Genomic DNA, 17,191 nt, shown 5'->3' with positions numbered 1-17,191 from the left:
GGGCTCTGTTTAAAATGCCACTGACTGGAATAGAATAAATCAGAGTGCCATTCAGACAACATGGCTATGCAGTGCGTGTGTGTGTGTGTGTGTGTGTGTGTGTGTGTGTCTGTGTGTGTGTGTCTGTGTGTATGCATGTGTGTCCTGGCTCATGATGCAAGATGCTGAAAGGGTCCCACGCTCACACTATCTGGGATGTACACGTACAAACACACATACATATGCAGGGACGCACTTGCCCATCTCCCTGCTCACATCCAGGGACGCACGAGCTCCGGCTCCCCCAGAGGCAGCTGTGTGTGTCTCCGCGTGTGCCCAGACACACCTTCCTCTAAGCTGGGCAACAAGGAAACTCTCCCATGATCCTCCTCCAACCTGTCCCTTGTCCTCCCCTTCCTTTCCCCCCTTCCCCCTCTTCCTCCACGTGGTCCTCCCTTCTCCTCTTTTTCCCTCCTCCTTCTTGCCTCCCTCCTTCTCCCTGCCCTTCTCCCCGCTTCCCCTCCTAACTGGCCATGTCCCTTCTAAGCCCTTGCTGAGAGGTAAGCCCAGGACCTCCTCTCAGTGCAGTGTCTGGACCAGGGAAAGCCCCCTCCGTGCAACTGCATCTCCTAAGGCGGAAATGAGGACAAGGGGTCTGGCTTTAGCGTAAGACAGTCAACCTCAGGCCAGAGCTGACTACCCTGTTCATGGGGTCACCCCATGGATCTGCACCGCCTCCCTCAATTTCTCCCCCAGAGAGAGTGGCTCACTTGACAGTAGCGGCTGGAAACTTCCAGAGACTCCCTGCTGTTCTTGACCAGTCTCCCCTTTAAGTCCCCAGACCTGTCCAAAGGGGCCAGCAACCCGTGCTCCTGTGCCCCATGTCCTCCTGAGATCTTGCGGGGGCGAGGTGAGGGCAGCAGGGTGCTAGGCAGTCCATGGGGAGAGGTTATTTGGATGGAGCTGGCCTTGGCCACAGACCAGGTCTCCGTGGGTGGGGAGTGCTGGGGTTTGGGGATTGGGTAGCAGGAAGGGGAGTCCTTTGTCCCAGATTGAGGCATATCAAAGGCCAGAGAATCTAATCAGCAGGGCCTGGATAAGGAGCAGGAACTGAGTCTGTTCCAAAAGTCCCAAACCAAACACTGATAATGGATCCAGGAAGCTCCGTCACCTCTCCCATCCCACGGCCCCTAAGTGGGCCTCAGATAGACACGGTTATGGTCCCAGGACTCCAGCCCAGATCCCAGCCCATCTAGTGTGGGTTTTGGAGAGGTGGGCCCGTGAGTGGCAGCGTGGAGCCTGCCTGGCCTTTCCCTCTGCTCAGGGCTCCTTGTGTGGGACACCTGGGGCAAGGAGGGGGCCAGGGATTCAGGACAGGGAGCTGGGGACAGGCAACCTCGGGCAGGTACCGGCAGCCACCCCAACTCTCCCCCACATCCTGGCATCTGGAGGGCTTGGCTCCGCATGGCCACTGTGCAGGGAAAGCCAAAACCTCAGGGGCTCCTCACGCACCCAGCAGGGATGGAGGAGAGGAAGGATCCGGAGGCCTGGACACTCCCCAAAGCCACCCCTATTGCATTCCTGGCTGAACATCCCCTTTTCCAGATTCTGAGCATGTTTGGAAGGGGTCTGGCTGACCTTGGCCCAGCTTTCTGCCAAGTCCAGGCATACTCCCCACACCCGGCCCAGATTGTAGGAAGCTGCGACCATGATCCAAAGACTCCAGGAGGATTTCTGAGGGTTTCACCTTTGTCCCTTTGTAGGATAAAGTGTCACCGCTGCTCAGTGCTGGCCCCGGCCTCTAGTGGCTTGTCCTCCGGGCTCTTGTCTGCCTACATGGGCCACCCTCTGTGTGCTGAGATCCCCCAGGCCTGCTCTGGACAGTAGAGCCCCCTCCCACCTGCATCGTTGCAGCCTCACCTCCCTAAGTCCTGGGGGCGGGATGGGGGCTCAGCATCCAGCTCTCCCCTGGTCGCAGGTCTGGCAGAGAAAAAACACAGAATCAGAGGTGCGGGAGCAGCAAGGTGGGCCTCTGCAAGGCCTGGCCTGACCCCGGGGGCGCGCACAGTGGAGCCCTCAGCTCTGAGTCATGGTGTCTGAGGACCCAACTTCTTAGCCTCTGGCCCCAGTGATGGGTCACTGTGTCAAGGGGCATTCTCGCAGGCCTCCCCCTGAAATCTGTCCCTCCTCCCCCCCACATTCCTTTTCCATTCAGTAAAAGGCATCCCTCCCTGTAGGGCCTGGAGAAGGAGCAGGTCCCAAACCTCAGAGACCTCCTTTCCCACACCTCGCCCCCTATCATTTCCCTTGTTCCATTGGGTCTACCTCAAAATATATCCCAAATCTGTCCTCTTCTCTCCTTTCCCACCGCCACCAGTGGGCTCCCAGCCACTGTCATTTCTCCCCTAGATTACAGCAGGTCTCCCCACTTCGGCCCTTTCTACACGCCTCCCCTCCTCCCACCTCCACACCACAGCCAGAGCCATCCTATTAGACCTCAAGTCAGTCTCTGCTCCCAACCCTCCAGTAGCTAATCCAGTCACCTCCCCTGGCCCATAGAACCCTGCGTGTCCTAGATCCCCCCCGATCCTTCCCCCTCCATCACCCCTCTCCAGCTGCACAGGCTTCCTTGGACCCTGTCACTTTTCCTGAGCCCCACAGGGCCTTCGTACTTGCTGTTCCCTTTGTCTGGATCTTCCTTCCCTTAGCTGTTCACTCAGCCTTCTTCAGGCCTCTGCCCCACTGTCACCTCCCCAGCGAGGTCTTTTCTGACATGTGGCCCATTCCTTCCACTCAATCACATTGTCCCTTCTGCAGTTTCTTCAAAGTTATGTCTTCCCTGAAGTTAACTTGTTCATTTGATTAATTAGCTGGTTAATCGTCTCACCCTTAGTAGAATGTAAGTTCATGAGGGCAGGGCCTTATTTGTCCTTACGGCTGCCGTGTCCCCACCCACCCCCATGCCTGGCATATAACAGGCACTCCACAGCTGTCTGTTGAGTGAGTGGACAGGTGAATGCCCACACCTGGTCTGGTCGGAGCCGCACAGCTGCCCCCTCCAATCACATGTGGACACACGGCCTGCTGTTCCAAAGCCCGTCAAGTGCAGCCACCTCCGCCTCCTCCTTCCCTCACCATCTAGCTCCCAGCCCAGCCGCTCCTCTCCTCCCAGCCCCACGTCCCCAGCTTAATTGCTAGGGCCCACACTTCCAATTCCTTCCCCAAATCCTCCCCACCCTTCATGGTCCCCCTTTGGCCAGTTCCCCAGATCACTGGCTGTTGCTATGACAACCATAGCAGAGCAAAACTTGGGCTCTGTGTCAAGCGCCCACTGAGCGCTTTACGTGCATTTTCTTATCTACCACACAACAACGTTGGGAGGTAGGTGTTATTAGTTTCCCTTAATAAATGAGGAAACAGGTTCAGAGAGGTTGAGTGATCTGTCTGAGGTCACACAGATTTCAAATGGCAGAGGCACGTGGTCTGTAATCCTGTCTTGTGTGAGCCTCGCTTCTCCAACTAGACAGAGAGATCTGGGGAGGTGGGGCTTTGTCAGGACTCAGCGCCCATGACCCAGATTTTGAAACTTGGACCCGCTATGTCTAACGATGGCTTGGGAAATCAAGGCCACTATACTTGCATGACCGTGCATGGGGTACCCCACCCCAACCCTGATATAGCAATACATTGATAGATTCCCCAGGCCTTTTCATCCCAAGAGGAAAGGAGCTCAAAAGGAAAGATCTTGGCCAGCACCAGCCCATCTGGGCCAGAGAAGCAAGGTGCCTCAAAGAACACCTGGAAACTTCCCCACCCCCACTCAGCCCAATGCCCCCTACCCCTCCTTCCATGGCTGCTCCCATCTCCCCGCAAGCCCTCCTCGGACACGGCTGCCCTGCGCTCCCCAGCCCAAGCAGTACACAGTCAAGATTAGAGGTTTCATGGCTTTTACATTCCTCTTCCCCAGAGCCAGAGTCCCCAGTCCCCCATCTCCTCACCCCCAAGTCTTGTCCCAGCCACACTCTTTCTGGGATCTTCTCACCCAGAGGGGAACCGTGCCAGGCTAAAGGAGGGGCAGGTGGAGGGAGGCGACGGGACCCCCAAGGGGCCAGGCCTCCCCAGCTAAAAGAGCTGACCAGAAGGAGAAAAGACAGCTGAGGAAAGACCCCCGTTAATTAGCAGGCACCAGGTGGGGTTAAGGTGCTTCCTCCCCGCCCCTCGCACTGCTCATTAGCTCGGTCATTATATTAATAATCCCTTAAGAATGAGCATAATGACAGCGCACAGCTGGAGCACGAGTGATACTCCCACTCGCCTGACTTCCCCAGCCCCAGTCCACAGGCAGCCACAGGGTCCCTGAGGCAGGAATGTCCATCCCCAGAGAGGCCAAGAGAGGGGTCCACCTGGTGAGCAAGGTAAGTGGTAGCAAGGCTCCCTACCAACCACTAACAGGCAGAGTGAAGCTTCCAGAAGAGCTAGGCTGAGAACCCCACATGTCGCAGCGAGTCCTTGTGACCCACCAACCACAGAGAACTCCCTCCCAGCCCCATTTCTGTCTTTCCGTCACTTCCAGGTTCACCGCGAGGGCTGGTGCCTCTAGATTCCAGGACAGACCCAGACCAACAACAAGAAATGTCAGCTGAATGGATGGAGGGTTCAGACATTGATTTAACAAACCAAGAACTCCAACCTCAGGTAGCCGCTGGGGGGGCGAGGAATGCTGCAGCTGTTTACCTGGAACCTCCTGGTGGCATGCCAGCTCTAAGGTCCCAAGAGCAAGAAGGACCAGTGAGGTGAGTGCTATCTCAGGCAGAAGCATAACGTCTAGAGCGCAGGTCATGCCGGGAAGACATTCTCTTATTTGATCCTCACAATTTCTTTTTGATTTTTGGCCGCAGTGTGTGGCTTGTGGGATCTTAGTTCCCTGACCAGGGATTGAACCCACGGCCTTGGCCGTGAAAGCGCGGAGTCCTAACCACTGGACCGCCAGGGAATTCCCTGATCCTCACAACTTCAAGACGGAGGACCTGTTATTACCCCTGTGTCACAGATGAAGAGACTGAAGCATGAAGAGGTCAAGTTGTTAGCAAGTGGTAATGCTAAGTTTCAAAGTTCATCTCCCTTGGCAGAGAGACTAAGCGGTGTATGGGTCCATGAGCAGAATTAGGACCCACTGAGGGAAAGTTTTAGGGACATCATAAGACCCAAGTGGAGGGAGTACTTGTGAGGTTGTGAGCTCCCTGTCTGGAGAGTGTGTGAGCAGAAACCTGATCAGCATCTCCAGGAATCCTGTTGAAGGGATCCCCGTATGGGTCCCAGCTTAGCTGACCTACAAGATTCCATCCTGGACTCTGTGATTCTGTAGAAACAGAGCCCTGAGGGGTCCACACAGGCCCTCTCACCCCTGCCTCAGCCTCCCATGGCCTTTCTGGGGTCTCGGAGGGTCCCTCATTATAAACCCTCCTCCACCTGTATGGCTCCCCTTGAAAGTATTGTCAGAGAACCCGCCAGAGCTCAGGGCCTCTTGTGGGGCTGAGATGCCTGGAGGAGAAGGCAGCGGGGGCGGGCGAGGTCAGGCCCCCTCCGGCACACCCACCTACAAAGTGGGAGCCATTCCAAGGCATCGAAAGGGTAGAGGGGCAGGGTCCGTTTGTGGGCACTGGGCCGACCCTAGGGGAAATCAGGTTCACCTTGCTGTCAACCAGGCAAGGCCCTGGCTTGGCATTCAAAAAGATTCCTGAGTGGGAACACTGGGGAATGTGGCCCTTGCTGACACCTGGCCCACTTCTGTCCAGGGCAGCACCCAACATGCTCGCTCTCCCCGCAGCCCACCTGAGGGAACTAAGCCCCTTGAGGCCAGGCTGGGAGAAGTGCCTGGGAAAGACACACGACTGGCAGGCAGCCCCAGCTCAAGCCACTAATTAACTTCATGGCCTGAGGCAAGTCACTTCACCTCGTGACCTGCTTCCTCCTCTGCACTGTGGTGATAACGATCCAGCCCAGCGAGCAGAAAGAGATAAATGGTCTATAAGGCCCTGTGGAAAGCCACCCATGTTTATACCCTTGTAAAGCGCTATTATTACCCAGGGGTGGGCTCCGGGAGGGCCCCTCCTGGTCTGACCTGAAATGTCACTCCTGGACAGGATGCTGGCTCCTGTCCTTTCCTGAGGGCCGCCCAGGGGGTGGGTAGGGCCTGATTCTAACTAAGAGAACTGAGCAGTCAGCAAACATTCACCATGTTGGTGGGGATCATTGGACGATGATGGTGATGGAAACAGATTCTGTCCGCACACCACGCCCTGATGTTGGCAGGGCAGGCTCAGACACAGGAGCCTCGGTCGCCCTCCTGGGCATCACTCCCACCCGCCCCTTCCCGCCAGGAAAGCCGTCCGCTCATACCCTACCCGCTCCACCAGAGGAAAATTCCTAGAGTAGACCTTGTGGGTCAGAGGCAGTGACCTGGGGAGGGGACGGGGAAGGTTGGCGGCCACACTGGGCTGGAAGCCAATTCCTGGGACATGTCCTGGACCCCCACCCAATGCCCCACAAATATGCAGACTGAAGCGATTACAGCTTGCTCTGGGGGAACCGCCAGGCTCTGACCAAGACCTGGCGACCCCTGAGAGTGAGGCGGAACTGCTCTTCCTTGAGTTGTTCAGCGAAGGAGCAGCAATGAGCCTGAGGTCAGTCTCAGGGGCTGAAGAGTTGTGATGACCAGTGGTTTTTTTCCGGGGGAGCAGCTGGGTTAAGACAGCTTGCCCACGTCGGTCTGCTTTCTAAAGTCGTGCCACGTTCATCGTCTCATTGGCTACTTCTCACAATTAGCTCCGTGTTTTCTAGGGGCAAAAGCCGAGGCCTATTTGCGGTGACCAAATGCTCAAGAGAGCAGAGATAATAGCCAAGTCAGCAGCAGAACCCGGCCTCTTGACTCAAGCCAAGCTCCTGACTCCCGCATGACAGGGTCCACGAATAAGGAGGGTCCTGAGCACACCCATGAGTCACTAGCATAGCCAGGGGCCCTCGGCCTGGTCCTGGCACGACCATGCCTGCCCCCCATCCTGGTCATCCTGTTTGGAGAGTCCATTGCTCCTGACCGTGGAGGCCAAAAGGAGGAGCAGGGGTAGCGTGGGAGGATGTGGAGAAAGCAGAACTGAGCTGCCTGTCTGGGTGAGCTGCAGAGAGGGGACAGTACTGCCCTACCGCAGTGTGGGGAAAAGTGCATGAATCCAGCCTGCCGCAGGTGATTCCCCTGGTCCAGAGATCAAAAGCATGTAAAGGAGAGAAGGGTTTGGTGCCAGCTGTACCCTGGGACCCTACTGGGCCCCAGGTGAAGGGCCTCTCACATCCTCTGTAGCCGGTCCTCTTCGCCCATTTCCTGAACAGAGTGACAACCCAAGGTCGGGGGGGTCTGGAAGCCGGTTGGTCTAATCCCTGCCCAGGGGAAAGGGTGCTCCCAGAATTGAGGCCCAGGCAGTGGTAAGACAGCAGGAGGAGAAGGGAATTGGGTGGGCCCCACCCTGGCCTGTTTCCTTGGTGTGGAGGACAGGTCTGCTCGCTCCACAGGGCAGGGAGCTGGGGTACAAAAGGTGACCAGAGACAAGAAGACTTGTCCTACTCCTCACCAAGGCCCTGAGTGCCTCACCGCAGACACTGGATTTCCGGGAGATTAACCGTTCAGGGGTTTGGGACCTGGGAGTCTTGAGGCAGGGAGGCTGGTGGGAGGAGGGAGAGAAAAGAGGCAGCCTCCGGACAGGGAAGGGGAGCTTCCGCAACCACAGCCCTGGGTGGGTGGTGCGTGCAGCCCTGTGCAGACCCCGGGCTCCCAGGCAGGCGTTCAGATGTGGTGGCTCTGTCAGGGGACCACCCCTGCAGTAGGTCAGAGGGGCCCCAAAGAGGCCATTCCCGGGGAGTACTTCTCTGGGACAGGCCCACTTTGTAAGTCAGATTATTCACTTACATATTACACTGTTTTCCCCCTTTTGTTTTTTGCTCTTCCTGGGCTTTTATTAAAGCCCTGTTTAAAGGTTCTAATCTTGACCTTGCCATGTTGACGGTGCCGAAAGAGGATCCAGGGCCCACCTTTGGACCAAGGTGGTACAGGAGAGCAGTTAAGTGCCCAACGGGACCCACCTGGTGGCAGAAGGGAGACTCAGTGAGGGATTCCAGAGGTGAATCTGGTGTAGGGCCCCCCCCCCCCAATTTCCCCCACACATTGCCAACCTCAGAGAGTCAGGGTTTTATCTCATCAGGGTAGCTTTCCTTACAGCTCCCCTTTCTGCATCTAGGACTCTAGCTCTCCTGTCACTTTACTTTGACAGAGCAGCCACCCCTGGCAACTTTCAGTCTGGGCCGCAGCTTCTCAGAGGAGAAAAAGAAATGGTCATGACTTGTCACAAAAACCACAGTCACCCCAAATTTCCCAGAGTGAAACCCCTACCTCTGTTAGGCCTCCCCGACTCCCACACCAGCACCATGCCAGGAAAGACTCCCTAAGAATTCGACATCATCCACCAAGTCAGAATTTAAAAATAATTATATTAATAATAAATATGTTAAATTACATTTAAAACAATAAATAGAAAAATAAACTGATAAATAAAATCAACAGGTACAAAATGTTTCCAAATTTCAACCAAAAAAACACACAGACGACAGACGAGACAGATGACATAACGAGAGGGTGCGAAATGCAATCACGGGGCCCTTCACAGTTTACGTCGTGGCTCCCTCCTCACCTGGTCACCCTCTTCTGTCCCCCCCGACTCGTAGAGGAGACCGGGAGACTCAGTGGCTGATACCTTTGGGGACTCCGGCCAGCGCAGGCCCTTCTGCGAAGCAACCCCAACCCCGGGCGTGCGGGTTCGGAGCACAGGAGCGGGAGGCGGAGGCTGCCAGGCGGGTGGAGGGACGTCCCTACAGAGGCAGGTCGGTGCTGTTGTGCCGGGTTTTCCTGGCGGTGCCATCGTCGCGGGGCAGAGCCCTCTGCAGGTTGGACATGGCCACGGTCTTTTTGAGGTCAATCACAGCATAGGAGTCTGAGCTGCGGGCAGGGTGCGTGGTGGGCACAGGGGCTCGGGGGGCTGAGGGGTTCTGGGACCCCTTGGGGCGGTCTCCACCCCAGCCCTTCAGCTCCACCTGGATGTAGTTGAGCTGCCTGGGGGGCTCGGGACCCGGCCGGCGGAAATCAAAGTTGAAGACCCTCGGGGAGCCTCGGTGGCGGGTCAGTGGCACAGGAAAGCTGCCGTGGCTGCGGAGGGCAGCCCGGGTGCTGGTGGGCTTCTGCAGTGGGGTCTCGTCCTCCTCGCCTTCAGGGAAGCCGTTGGAGGAGGGTGTAAGCCCGTCCCTCGAGTCCCCGTCATCCCCGGCCTCCTCCCCCAGCTGCTGGGCCTGGCTCTCCCACACGGGGGGCAGGGAGGGCAGGTTCTCGTAGTGCAGCAGCGCGGCCCGGCGCTGGGCGAGGCCATTCCAGCCCGGCTCCTCCGGGCTCAGTCTCCAGCCTGCCCCCAGCCGCAGCCCCCCACTGACGTTCTCGTAGGTGCACTTGGGCCGGGCTGGGCACTCGGAAGGGCCCTCGTTGTTATTGTCGTGGTGGAGCGGGTGATGCAGGCTGGGGCAGAGGCCTTGGCACTTGGTCATGTGCCGCCGAGCCGGGGTAGGGCCCAACACGAACTTCACTTGGCCCGGCTGCAGGAACACCTGCGGGTCCCGCTGTTCGGGGCCCCAGGCCTGCGGGGCAAGGGGCGCCCGGCCCTCAGGCAGGGGCTGCAGGCAGTGCCGGCTCCTGCGGCGCTCATCCTCACTGGCTGGCGTGTTGACGTAGGTGTGGGACTGGGGGGAAAGAATCCAAGGGCAGGAGGGTCCGAGGGCAGAGAGGAAGGAGAGAACAGGGGACAGGGTGAGAGAAGAGAAGCACAGGGAGAAGGAGCTGCAGTCTCCTCCTCTTCCTTGTCCTCCTAGCCTTCCAGGGAAGCTGCCTCCCTTTCTCGGGACAGGAAGGGACTCTATCAACTTTCTTCCCTCTCGTGATCCTCACTGGGAGGAGGTGCCATATTTCCCGATCCCCCACCCCCCCCCCACAGGAAGACGCCGGGCAGCCACTTGCTCACCTGCTCATCGGGAGCAATGAGGGCATGGGTGGACTCCTCCCCAAATGAGGGGTGTTGCAGGCTGCTTGTCGAGGGGCGCCGGGGCACTGAGAATCGCAGACCCTCTCCCAGGCAGCCAGGGAAGCCATTGGAGAAGCTGGAGACGGTGTAGCCTAGAGCTGGGCACACAGGAGACAAGGGGGTCCTTAAACCACCTGGCAACTACCTGCAACCGTGTGTGTGGCATCCTGGGACTCCTCCAAGCGGAGGGGAGACACTCCCAAGGCCCCCAGGAGGTCAGCCCCGCTGAACTGGCAGTCCCCCATTATCTTCACCTTGTATCTGTTCTCCAAACCCTGCCCTTTCCCTCACAGCTCCGCTTGAACCCCACTTCCCCATCACAGCCTTATCTGAAACACTTCAGGTACACCTTGTCGTCACTGGACCGACCCTTCACCTCATTCCAGCTCTGCCACTGAGCTCCAGGGAAGCCCCTCGAAATCAAGGACTGTGTTCCTATTTCTTCTGTCCCCCACGGGCCAGCCGATGGAGTGCCAGACACGGAGCAGGTGCTCAGTGTGATTCAGTGAATGAACAAGCAGAAATTGTGGGAACCTCTCCAGACAGCTGTGGGCAGAGATGCCTGCATAAGCCATCAGGAAAGGTATAGGCGTACGATCCGGTAGCCAGAAGGAAGGAAGCCAAAACAGCTCCAGACTGCCGTTTCCATGGAAACCCAACGTCTTCCTGTCTGTTCCCCGACCATCCATCAATACAAGGCCCCGGACTCACCAGCCTCCGCTTGAGGCACCTGACTGGCCCAGGCCAGGACTTATCCATCCCTAGGCGTCGTCGGATGATGGAAGGCGGTCCTGGAAGCCTGGCTCACCCAGCCATCCCCTCGCCTGCCTGCCTGACTCATGCCTACGAGACTGGTGCTTCCCGGGGCTATGCTTGTGCGTGCATGTGCGTGTGCACTGGGGTGCTGAGGCGGTGGGGGAGGTCTCCTCACCACTGGGAGGCTGGGGGGCCCGAGGGAGGTCGACCTCAGCCGGGTGGCTGTTGCGGGTGATGATGACTGGCTCTTCCATCACATTGATGCTGTTGCACTGCATCAGATCCTGGAGGAGATTGAAGATTTCCTCGGCCCGGGAACACTTAAATGCAAATATCCCTGAAGAAGGAGAGGAAGAAATGAGGCTCCTCTGACCCTGTGTCCTAAAGGGAAGGACTAGAGAGGCTGAACAGATGCACAGAGCTCAAGACAAGTCCCTGACCTCCAGTCCCAGGCCTGCAGAGGGGTGGGAGAGGCCCTCACACTGAGCATTCTCCCCAGCACCCTCCAAAGTCTAAGAGCCACAGGAGGAGCTGGCCCCAGGCCCCTGTGGCCCACCCTAACACACTCTATCCATTACCACCATCTTAAGATCTAATACTTCAGCTACATTCCTCCGAGTTTAAATCCTTTTCATAAGGATGTGTGTGCACCAGGGTGAAGGGAAGCGAAGTAAAATATCAAAGCGGAAGGGACAGTGTCAGATGAGTGGCCACTCCACCTCACACGCCGCCCGTTACTCCCCAGAAAAATGAGCTCCGCCAGGGCACCAGCCCTCAGCTCTGTGCCCAACAGCCTCTAAGCTCCTTGAGGGTGGGAGGGTCTGTCCTGTTCACTGCTTATTCACTGCATACTTAGTCCAGTGCCAGGCCAGAGAGTGACCGTCTACTGTGCATAGGCCCCTGGCCTTATGGAGCTTGAAGTCTGGTGCAGAAAGGAAGGATGGGCTGACTAGCTACAGGACAAATATGGCAAGGCAACCATGTGGCTCCTCCACGCAGCCAGCCTTACAGCCCCTCAAACTCTAAGGCAGCAACTCACGGTCCTGCCACAGCAGGACTGGGCTGAGCACACATGACTCCGGGGATCCAAAGATGCTCTTGGGGTGTTGGGCCGGCCTGGGATTCTGCACTCCCCCTGTGTAACAGTGGGACCCAGGACTCAGGGGAAGCCACTTGGGATGTACATGGGCATGTTCCAAACAAGGCAAACTAGGTTGGGGTGTGAGGTCTGCAGGAATGGGATGAGAAGGATAGAAAGGAGGGGAAGAAATAGGGCTATTCTTTCCTCATTCTATTCTATTTATTATAGCTCATTCCAAGATATGTCAAGAGCTTAGAAAAGGTTAGGAAAGCCTGGAGTTTTAGAAGAACCCTGTGTCGGGGCCTAGGGAGCTCTTCTGGGATCTCCAGTGTGGATTAATCACCACCGGGAGCAGAGAGGCCCCTTCCTCCCCTCTCTCTGCTCAGCCAGCGTTAACTGCTTCTGCCTCATGAGTTCCAAAGGTAAGGTGCACTGGGGGGAGGGCTCCCCCAGCCAGTACAAGCGCAGAGACACACTGTTGTGTTGATGGCCTCATCAGAGGAGCTTTGCTCATTCCATCCCTGCAGTCACACCTCCGCACTGCATTGAACACGATCCCTTGTGGCATTCCTTCTAGCAGAGCTTAGGCCTGTGTCCTCAGAGAAGGCCCAGACCATGTGACCCCTTCAAAGAGCCCTGGCTGGCCCCGGCCTTGACTTCATGGAGCAGCCCACCCCTCCCTGACCTCTGGCTTCAGGGAGAAAGGGGAAGAAGGCAGAATACATCACACTGCACCACCCACAGGGGACAGGAGACAAAGATTAACCTCGTGAGGGTTACTCTGTATACCACGGACCTCCCCAAATCTATCATTCCCACGCCACACAGCCCCAAGGCAGCCAGAGCTCTTGCCTGACCTTTCATTATACACAGGAACCAGGGTATACGACTTGGGGCTCAGTTTGTTCCTACTTAGGGGGCAAGAGGGAGCCTGAAACTAGAGTAAGAGAGGGAGGAGGAATCGCTTGCTTTCCCAGGTCTGGGAGCACTGGCTCCTTCCCATGGGCTGTGCAACAAATGACCTCACAGAGCCACCCAGGCCGGAGTTGCAATGATCGAAGAGAAAAAGCACTGGCCTGGGAGTCCACTTAATTCTGTGTGCTCTTGGCCACGACCCTTCCCTTCTCTGGGCAACACCTGCCAAGTGGACAGACTTCCCCACTGTCCCTCAAGCTACGACTTCCAGCCCCAATACCTGTCCCAGGCGCACAAGCCCCCATCCCAGCGTGAGGCAGGGGCTGGTACTCACCCTGGCCAGTCTGACACCGGCGGCCACTCTCAAAAGAGAAGAGGTTGGAGTCGTAGCCATAGCGCCGCAGGCAGAGGTAAGGCCAGCGGACAGCCTCGCGCCGATGCAGGTGCAGCACCAGCTCGCTCTGCGTCAGCTCCATCACTCCGGAGCCCAGCTCCACCCCTTCATCATCCACATTTGTCACCTGGCAGGGGCAGGGGACAGAAGGGTTAATGCGTGAGTCCAACAAGTGTGTCCAGGTCCGTGAGCCACTGGGAATGCCACACGATTACCGGGACACGGATGAAGCAGTGCCACTGACCCACTACAGTTCCCTAGGCCTTAGTTTTGTCATTTGGGCAGTGAGGGGAGGGGTGGCTAGTCGACCCCTAAGGTCAGATGGTTAGACGTGCAGTTAGATGACCCCAAATGGTCCATGACCCCAAATGGTCCAGATGTTAATGGGAGAAGAGGTTCTATTGTAAGTTCAAAATCTTAAGACCCCGGGAGTGTCAAACCCAAGCAGAACAAATATAAAGGCCCTCCACCACCTCCCCAACTGCAGGACCTTGCTGAGGGCTCCCTCTTCTGGTGAGCAGGAGAAACCTGGGCCTCAAGATGCCGGGGTGAGGAGGGGGCGCCCCCTACAGGGAGGTGGAAGGAGCAAGGCGGGGGTGCACACAGGTCCACTGGGCCCGGCCTCAGCTTCCCAAAGCAAACAGCAAACACTAATGCTGTGCTTAACATGTGTTAAGCACTGTTTGAAATACTTGACACATGTTAATTCACAAATACAGACTTTTGTTGTTTTCTCCGAAAAGTTATAATGTAAAGTTACAAAGATACACGGACAGGAGTGAACATTCTGAAAGCACAATCTCTGCTACTCTATTGCAGCATTTCTTCATTCTTAGTAATACCAAGAGCCACAAAAAAGGCAGTGGCCTGAGCCTGTTTTCCTTGGTACTGCTCAGAGGTCCTGAGCTTGCAAAGCCCACAACCTCAGCCAGTCATTTCACCTTCTCTAGGGAGGCTGAAGCAACTCGACAGCTCGGGCCGAGCCCAGGAGGCCGTGCTGGGAATGTGGGAGAGGAGGGGGCTGTGGGTACCTTGAACTTGCTGGGGTGGTTGTCTGGGACACTGTCTCTGTTCAGGCAGCTGCAGCAGCTCCCCATGGTGTCAGAGCAGCCGGCCCGCCCTAGGGAAAAACACAAGGGACAGGAAGGTCATCGAGGTCAGCTCCCAAAAGCCCTGCTCTGGGGAACTCTGGCCGAACCACCTCGTTTTTATCACCTACTCTGTCTAAGACTCACAGTCCCTCCCTCAAGGAATTCACATTCTCAATCCAGGGCCAGACACACACTGGATAAACATTAATTCAAGTTAGGACGCGTTAAGGATTAATGCTGATGGGGGGATGGAGAGAGCTTCTTAGGGGCAACTTTTGATCTGGACCTTGAGAAGTATGTAGGATTCTGACTGATGTAATGATAGGGAAGGGCAGCCTGGGCAGCAGGAAAAGCATGGTTAAAAGTAGGGACCCAGATGAAGTGACCTGCATCAGGAGTTGGGTGCCAGTCCAGTGCCCTCCTCCAGATTCAGTGAAGAAACTGTAGTTGGGAGTCCCAGACACTTTGGCCTGGACCTTTCTCCTTGTTCCTCCTTTTCCACTTCACTCCTCCCACATCATCCAAATCCTCTCTTTTCTTTCCTCACCACCATCCCAACATCCACCTCAAATTTATCTTTTTGATGTTCTCTTCAAATGAGATGTTACGTTATGGTCAAGAGATACACTCAGAAGACTGAACATTTAAAACAGAGCACTACTTTGATAACCTTGAGTTGGTATTTCTTCATTAAAAAAAGAAACGCTGGGTTTGCTCCCCTTTGTCCAAAGGGGAGAACAGAGGCCTTAATATCTGGATTGTTCCTCAAGGATTATGGCACTCGAATTAGAGGTCACAACAGTTGGGCCTGTGCCTAGGATGGAGGTGATACCACCAGGCTACAGTGACCTAAGGGAGCAAGCAAACACATGGGCCGATTCCCAACCAGAAGTTATGGGTTTGTAACTTTCTGCAAGAAATGAATCAGCAGGATTAGATATCCTTCTAGAACTCCTGCTGAAAGTGTAAAGCCTTGAACAATGCTGACTTGCACCCGCTACTCCTCTCAACTTGGAAAACTCCAGAAAAGTGGCTCCTATACGCAGCTCTCACCTCACCCAGGCCATCGGGGAGCTGACCATGGGAGGGGCATGGGGAAGGACCCCCACTTTATTCCCCCTGTTCTTGGTGGGGTGTCATGGAAAGCAGTCTGCAGAGAAGTCACCTGGATCTCCCTGGGACACACCTGGGGCTCACCTAGCATAGGAGACAGAGACCACAGGTTAGTGGAAACCTTCCATTCTCACCCCCAATTGTTAATGAAACTGACTTGCCGTCAGTCCATCCCACCTGGATATCTGTTCCAGCCCTAATGGGATAGAAACACCAATGAAGGAAGTGAGATCAAGGGCAAAGGGACCACAAATTCTAAGCCCCATAGGCCCTGAGAGGGACAGGCTCCCCTCGCATCAGTGACTTTGAAGTCTGAGGCAGCCCAGGACATTTTAAGTCACCTCTAGACCCCACCTGAATCCTGTTAAAACCGATACCAAGATCACCACCTTACCTTTGCTGAGAACTTGAACTCTACAGAGAGCTTTCTCAAAAGGACACTAAGATGTATTAGAAAGAGCAATGGCTTAAGATTCAGGAAACCAGTAGTCTTTTTTATTGCTACTAAGTATCTGGGAGAGTCTGCCAAGTAGATTCTCCATCACCACCCCCAACTCCCACCCCAAGGCCTTAGTTTTGAAGGGAAACATCTGTCAACTGTGGAACTTCTAGCTTCAATAACCTTTAGAGGTAAGTTTGTAGGACAAACATAGCTAAATCAACATTTTCCTCTTCTAGGACAAGCTCCTTTAATCTCACACGTGGAAGCTTGATAGATTTTCTGTTCTCCAAACTCTGAAAGGCCTAAAAGTTAACATAAATGCTAACAATCAATCAAAATTTCAGTAATCTAAAAAAAAAAAAAAAAAAAAATTTCAGTAATCTGAGCCCTAGGTGGACAAGTCGACAAGCCAGTACCCTGGAGATCCTTGAAATCCCACCCTCCTGCTCTGGAAAAACAATGTCATTTCCCAGGGCCCCTGGTGCTCTGCATCCTTGGACACTTCCCAGGTAAAAGGACCCCTACCCTCTTGGTCTGGCTTACTCACTCTCTGGAAGGGGGCAGCAGGATGAGGAAGGTATGCACAGCCTAAAGGCAGACAGCTGGGTAAATACTGGGGCTTGAGCCACCAACAGGGAGTCTGGGGGTGAAGCCAAGAACTACAGGGTGCAAGATGGGGGAGGGCGCTGCACCTTTTCCTGTCCCCTTCACTTCTCTTTAAGATACCAGGACATATCACGACAGCCCAATGAGGGGGGTTACATCGGGTGGGAGGAGGAGGGGTCGCTGGTCTGAGACAGGTGTGGATTGGGGGTGGGAGTTTGAGGTTATAGGGACTCAAAACGTATGAGAGGGATCAGGGAAATGTGGACAAATTTTTTGGACTTGAGCACGGTGCAAGGAGGATGGGGGGCATGAAGACTCAGAGGAATTTCAGGGCGGTGGAAGCATTTGGGGGCATCCAGGAGAGAATGGTGCTCTGTGAGCATATCAGGGGAATTTGCAGGAGTGAGGGGTTCTGAGGGCTCCAGGACACATGAAGGTGTGTCCGGGGGTGGGGGTGGGGTGGTTCTGGGGGCTTAGAGACAGATTTAGGTAACAGGCGAATTTCTAGATACCGGGAAGGAATAGGGGAGGTCAGGGCCGCCCGTTGTCTCTGGATCCCCGCCCCCAGGCCCGGGTTTCCACCGCCCGCCCGCCCGCCCGCCCGGGGCTTCCTTGGGAGGGAGTGGAGACTGCGGCGCGGCGCGGTGC

At 55.8% G+C, this 17,191-nt stretch overlaps 1 protein-coding gene across 1 annotated transcript; it reads right to left on the bottom strand.

Moving 5' to 3' along the window:
- Positions 1–8,494: 8,494 nt before the first annotated feature.
- FRS3 (fibroblast growth factor receptor substrate 3) lies at positions 8,495–15,579 on the bottom strand. Its single transcript, XM_029243442.1, has 6 exons — positions 15,436–15,579; positions 14,323–14,411; positions 13,232–13,418; positions 11,077–11,238; positions 10,086–10,243; positions 8,495–9,807 (listed from the first exon to the last, which is right to left on the bottom strand). The coding sequence occupies exons 2-6, from the start codon at positions 14,386–14,388 to the stop codon at positions 8,893–8,895; spliced, it is 1,488 nt and encodes a 495-aa protein (XP_029099275.1). The 5' UTR covers positions 14,389–14,411; positions 15,436–15,579; the 3' UTR covers positions 8,495–8,892.
- Between the last annotated feature and the right edge of the window lie 1,612 nt (positions 15,580–17,191).

This window comes from Monodon monoceros, unplaced genomic scaffold (genome assembly GCF_005190385.1).
Source record: "Monodon monoceros isolate NGI ecotype Baffin Bay Population unplaced genomic scaffold, NGI_Narwhal_1 Super_Scaffold_3, whole genome shotgun sequence".
Lineage (NCBI taxonomy): Eukaryota > Metazoa > Chordata > Mammalia > Artiodactyla > Monodontidae > Monodon > Monodon monoceros.
This window is presented reverse-complemented; position numbering and strand designations above follow the sequence as displayed.

Coding starts and splice junctions, on each gene's coding strand:
- FRS3 (XM_029243442.1), bottom strand. CDS start 14,388: ATGGGGAGCTGCTGCAGCTGCCTGAACAGAGACAGTGTCCCAGACAAC. Junction 13,419..14,322: donor ACCACCCCAGCAAGTTCAAG/GTACCCACAGCC, acceptor TGCCCCTGCCAG/GTGACAAATGTGGATGATGA. Junction 9,808..10,085: donor TCATTGCTCCCGATGAGCAG/GTGAGCAAGTGG, acceptor CTTTCCCCCCAG/TCCCACACCTACGTCAACAC.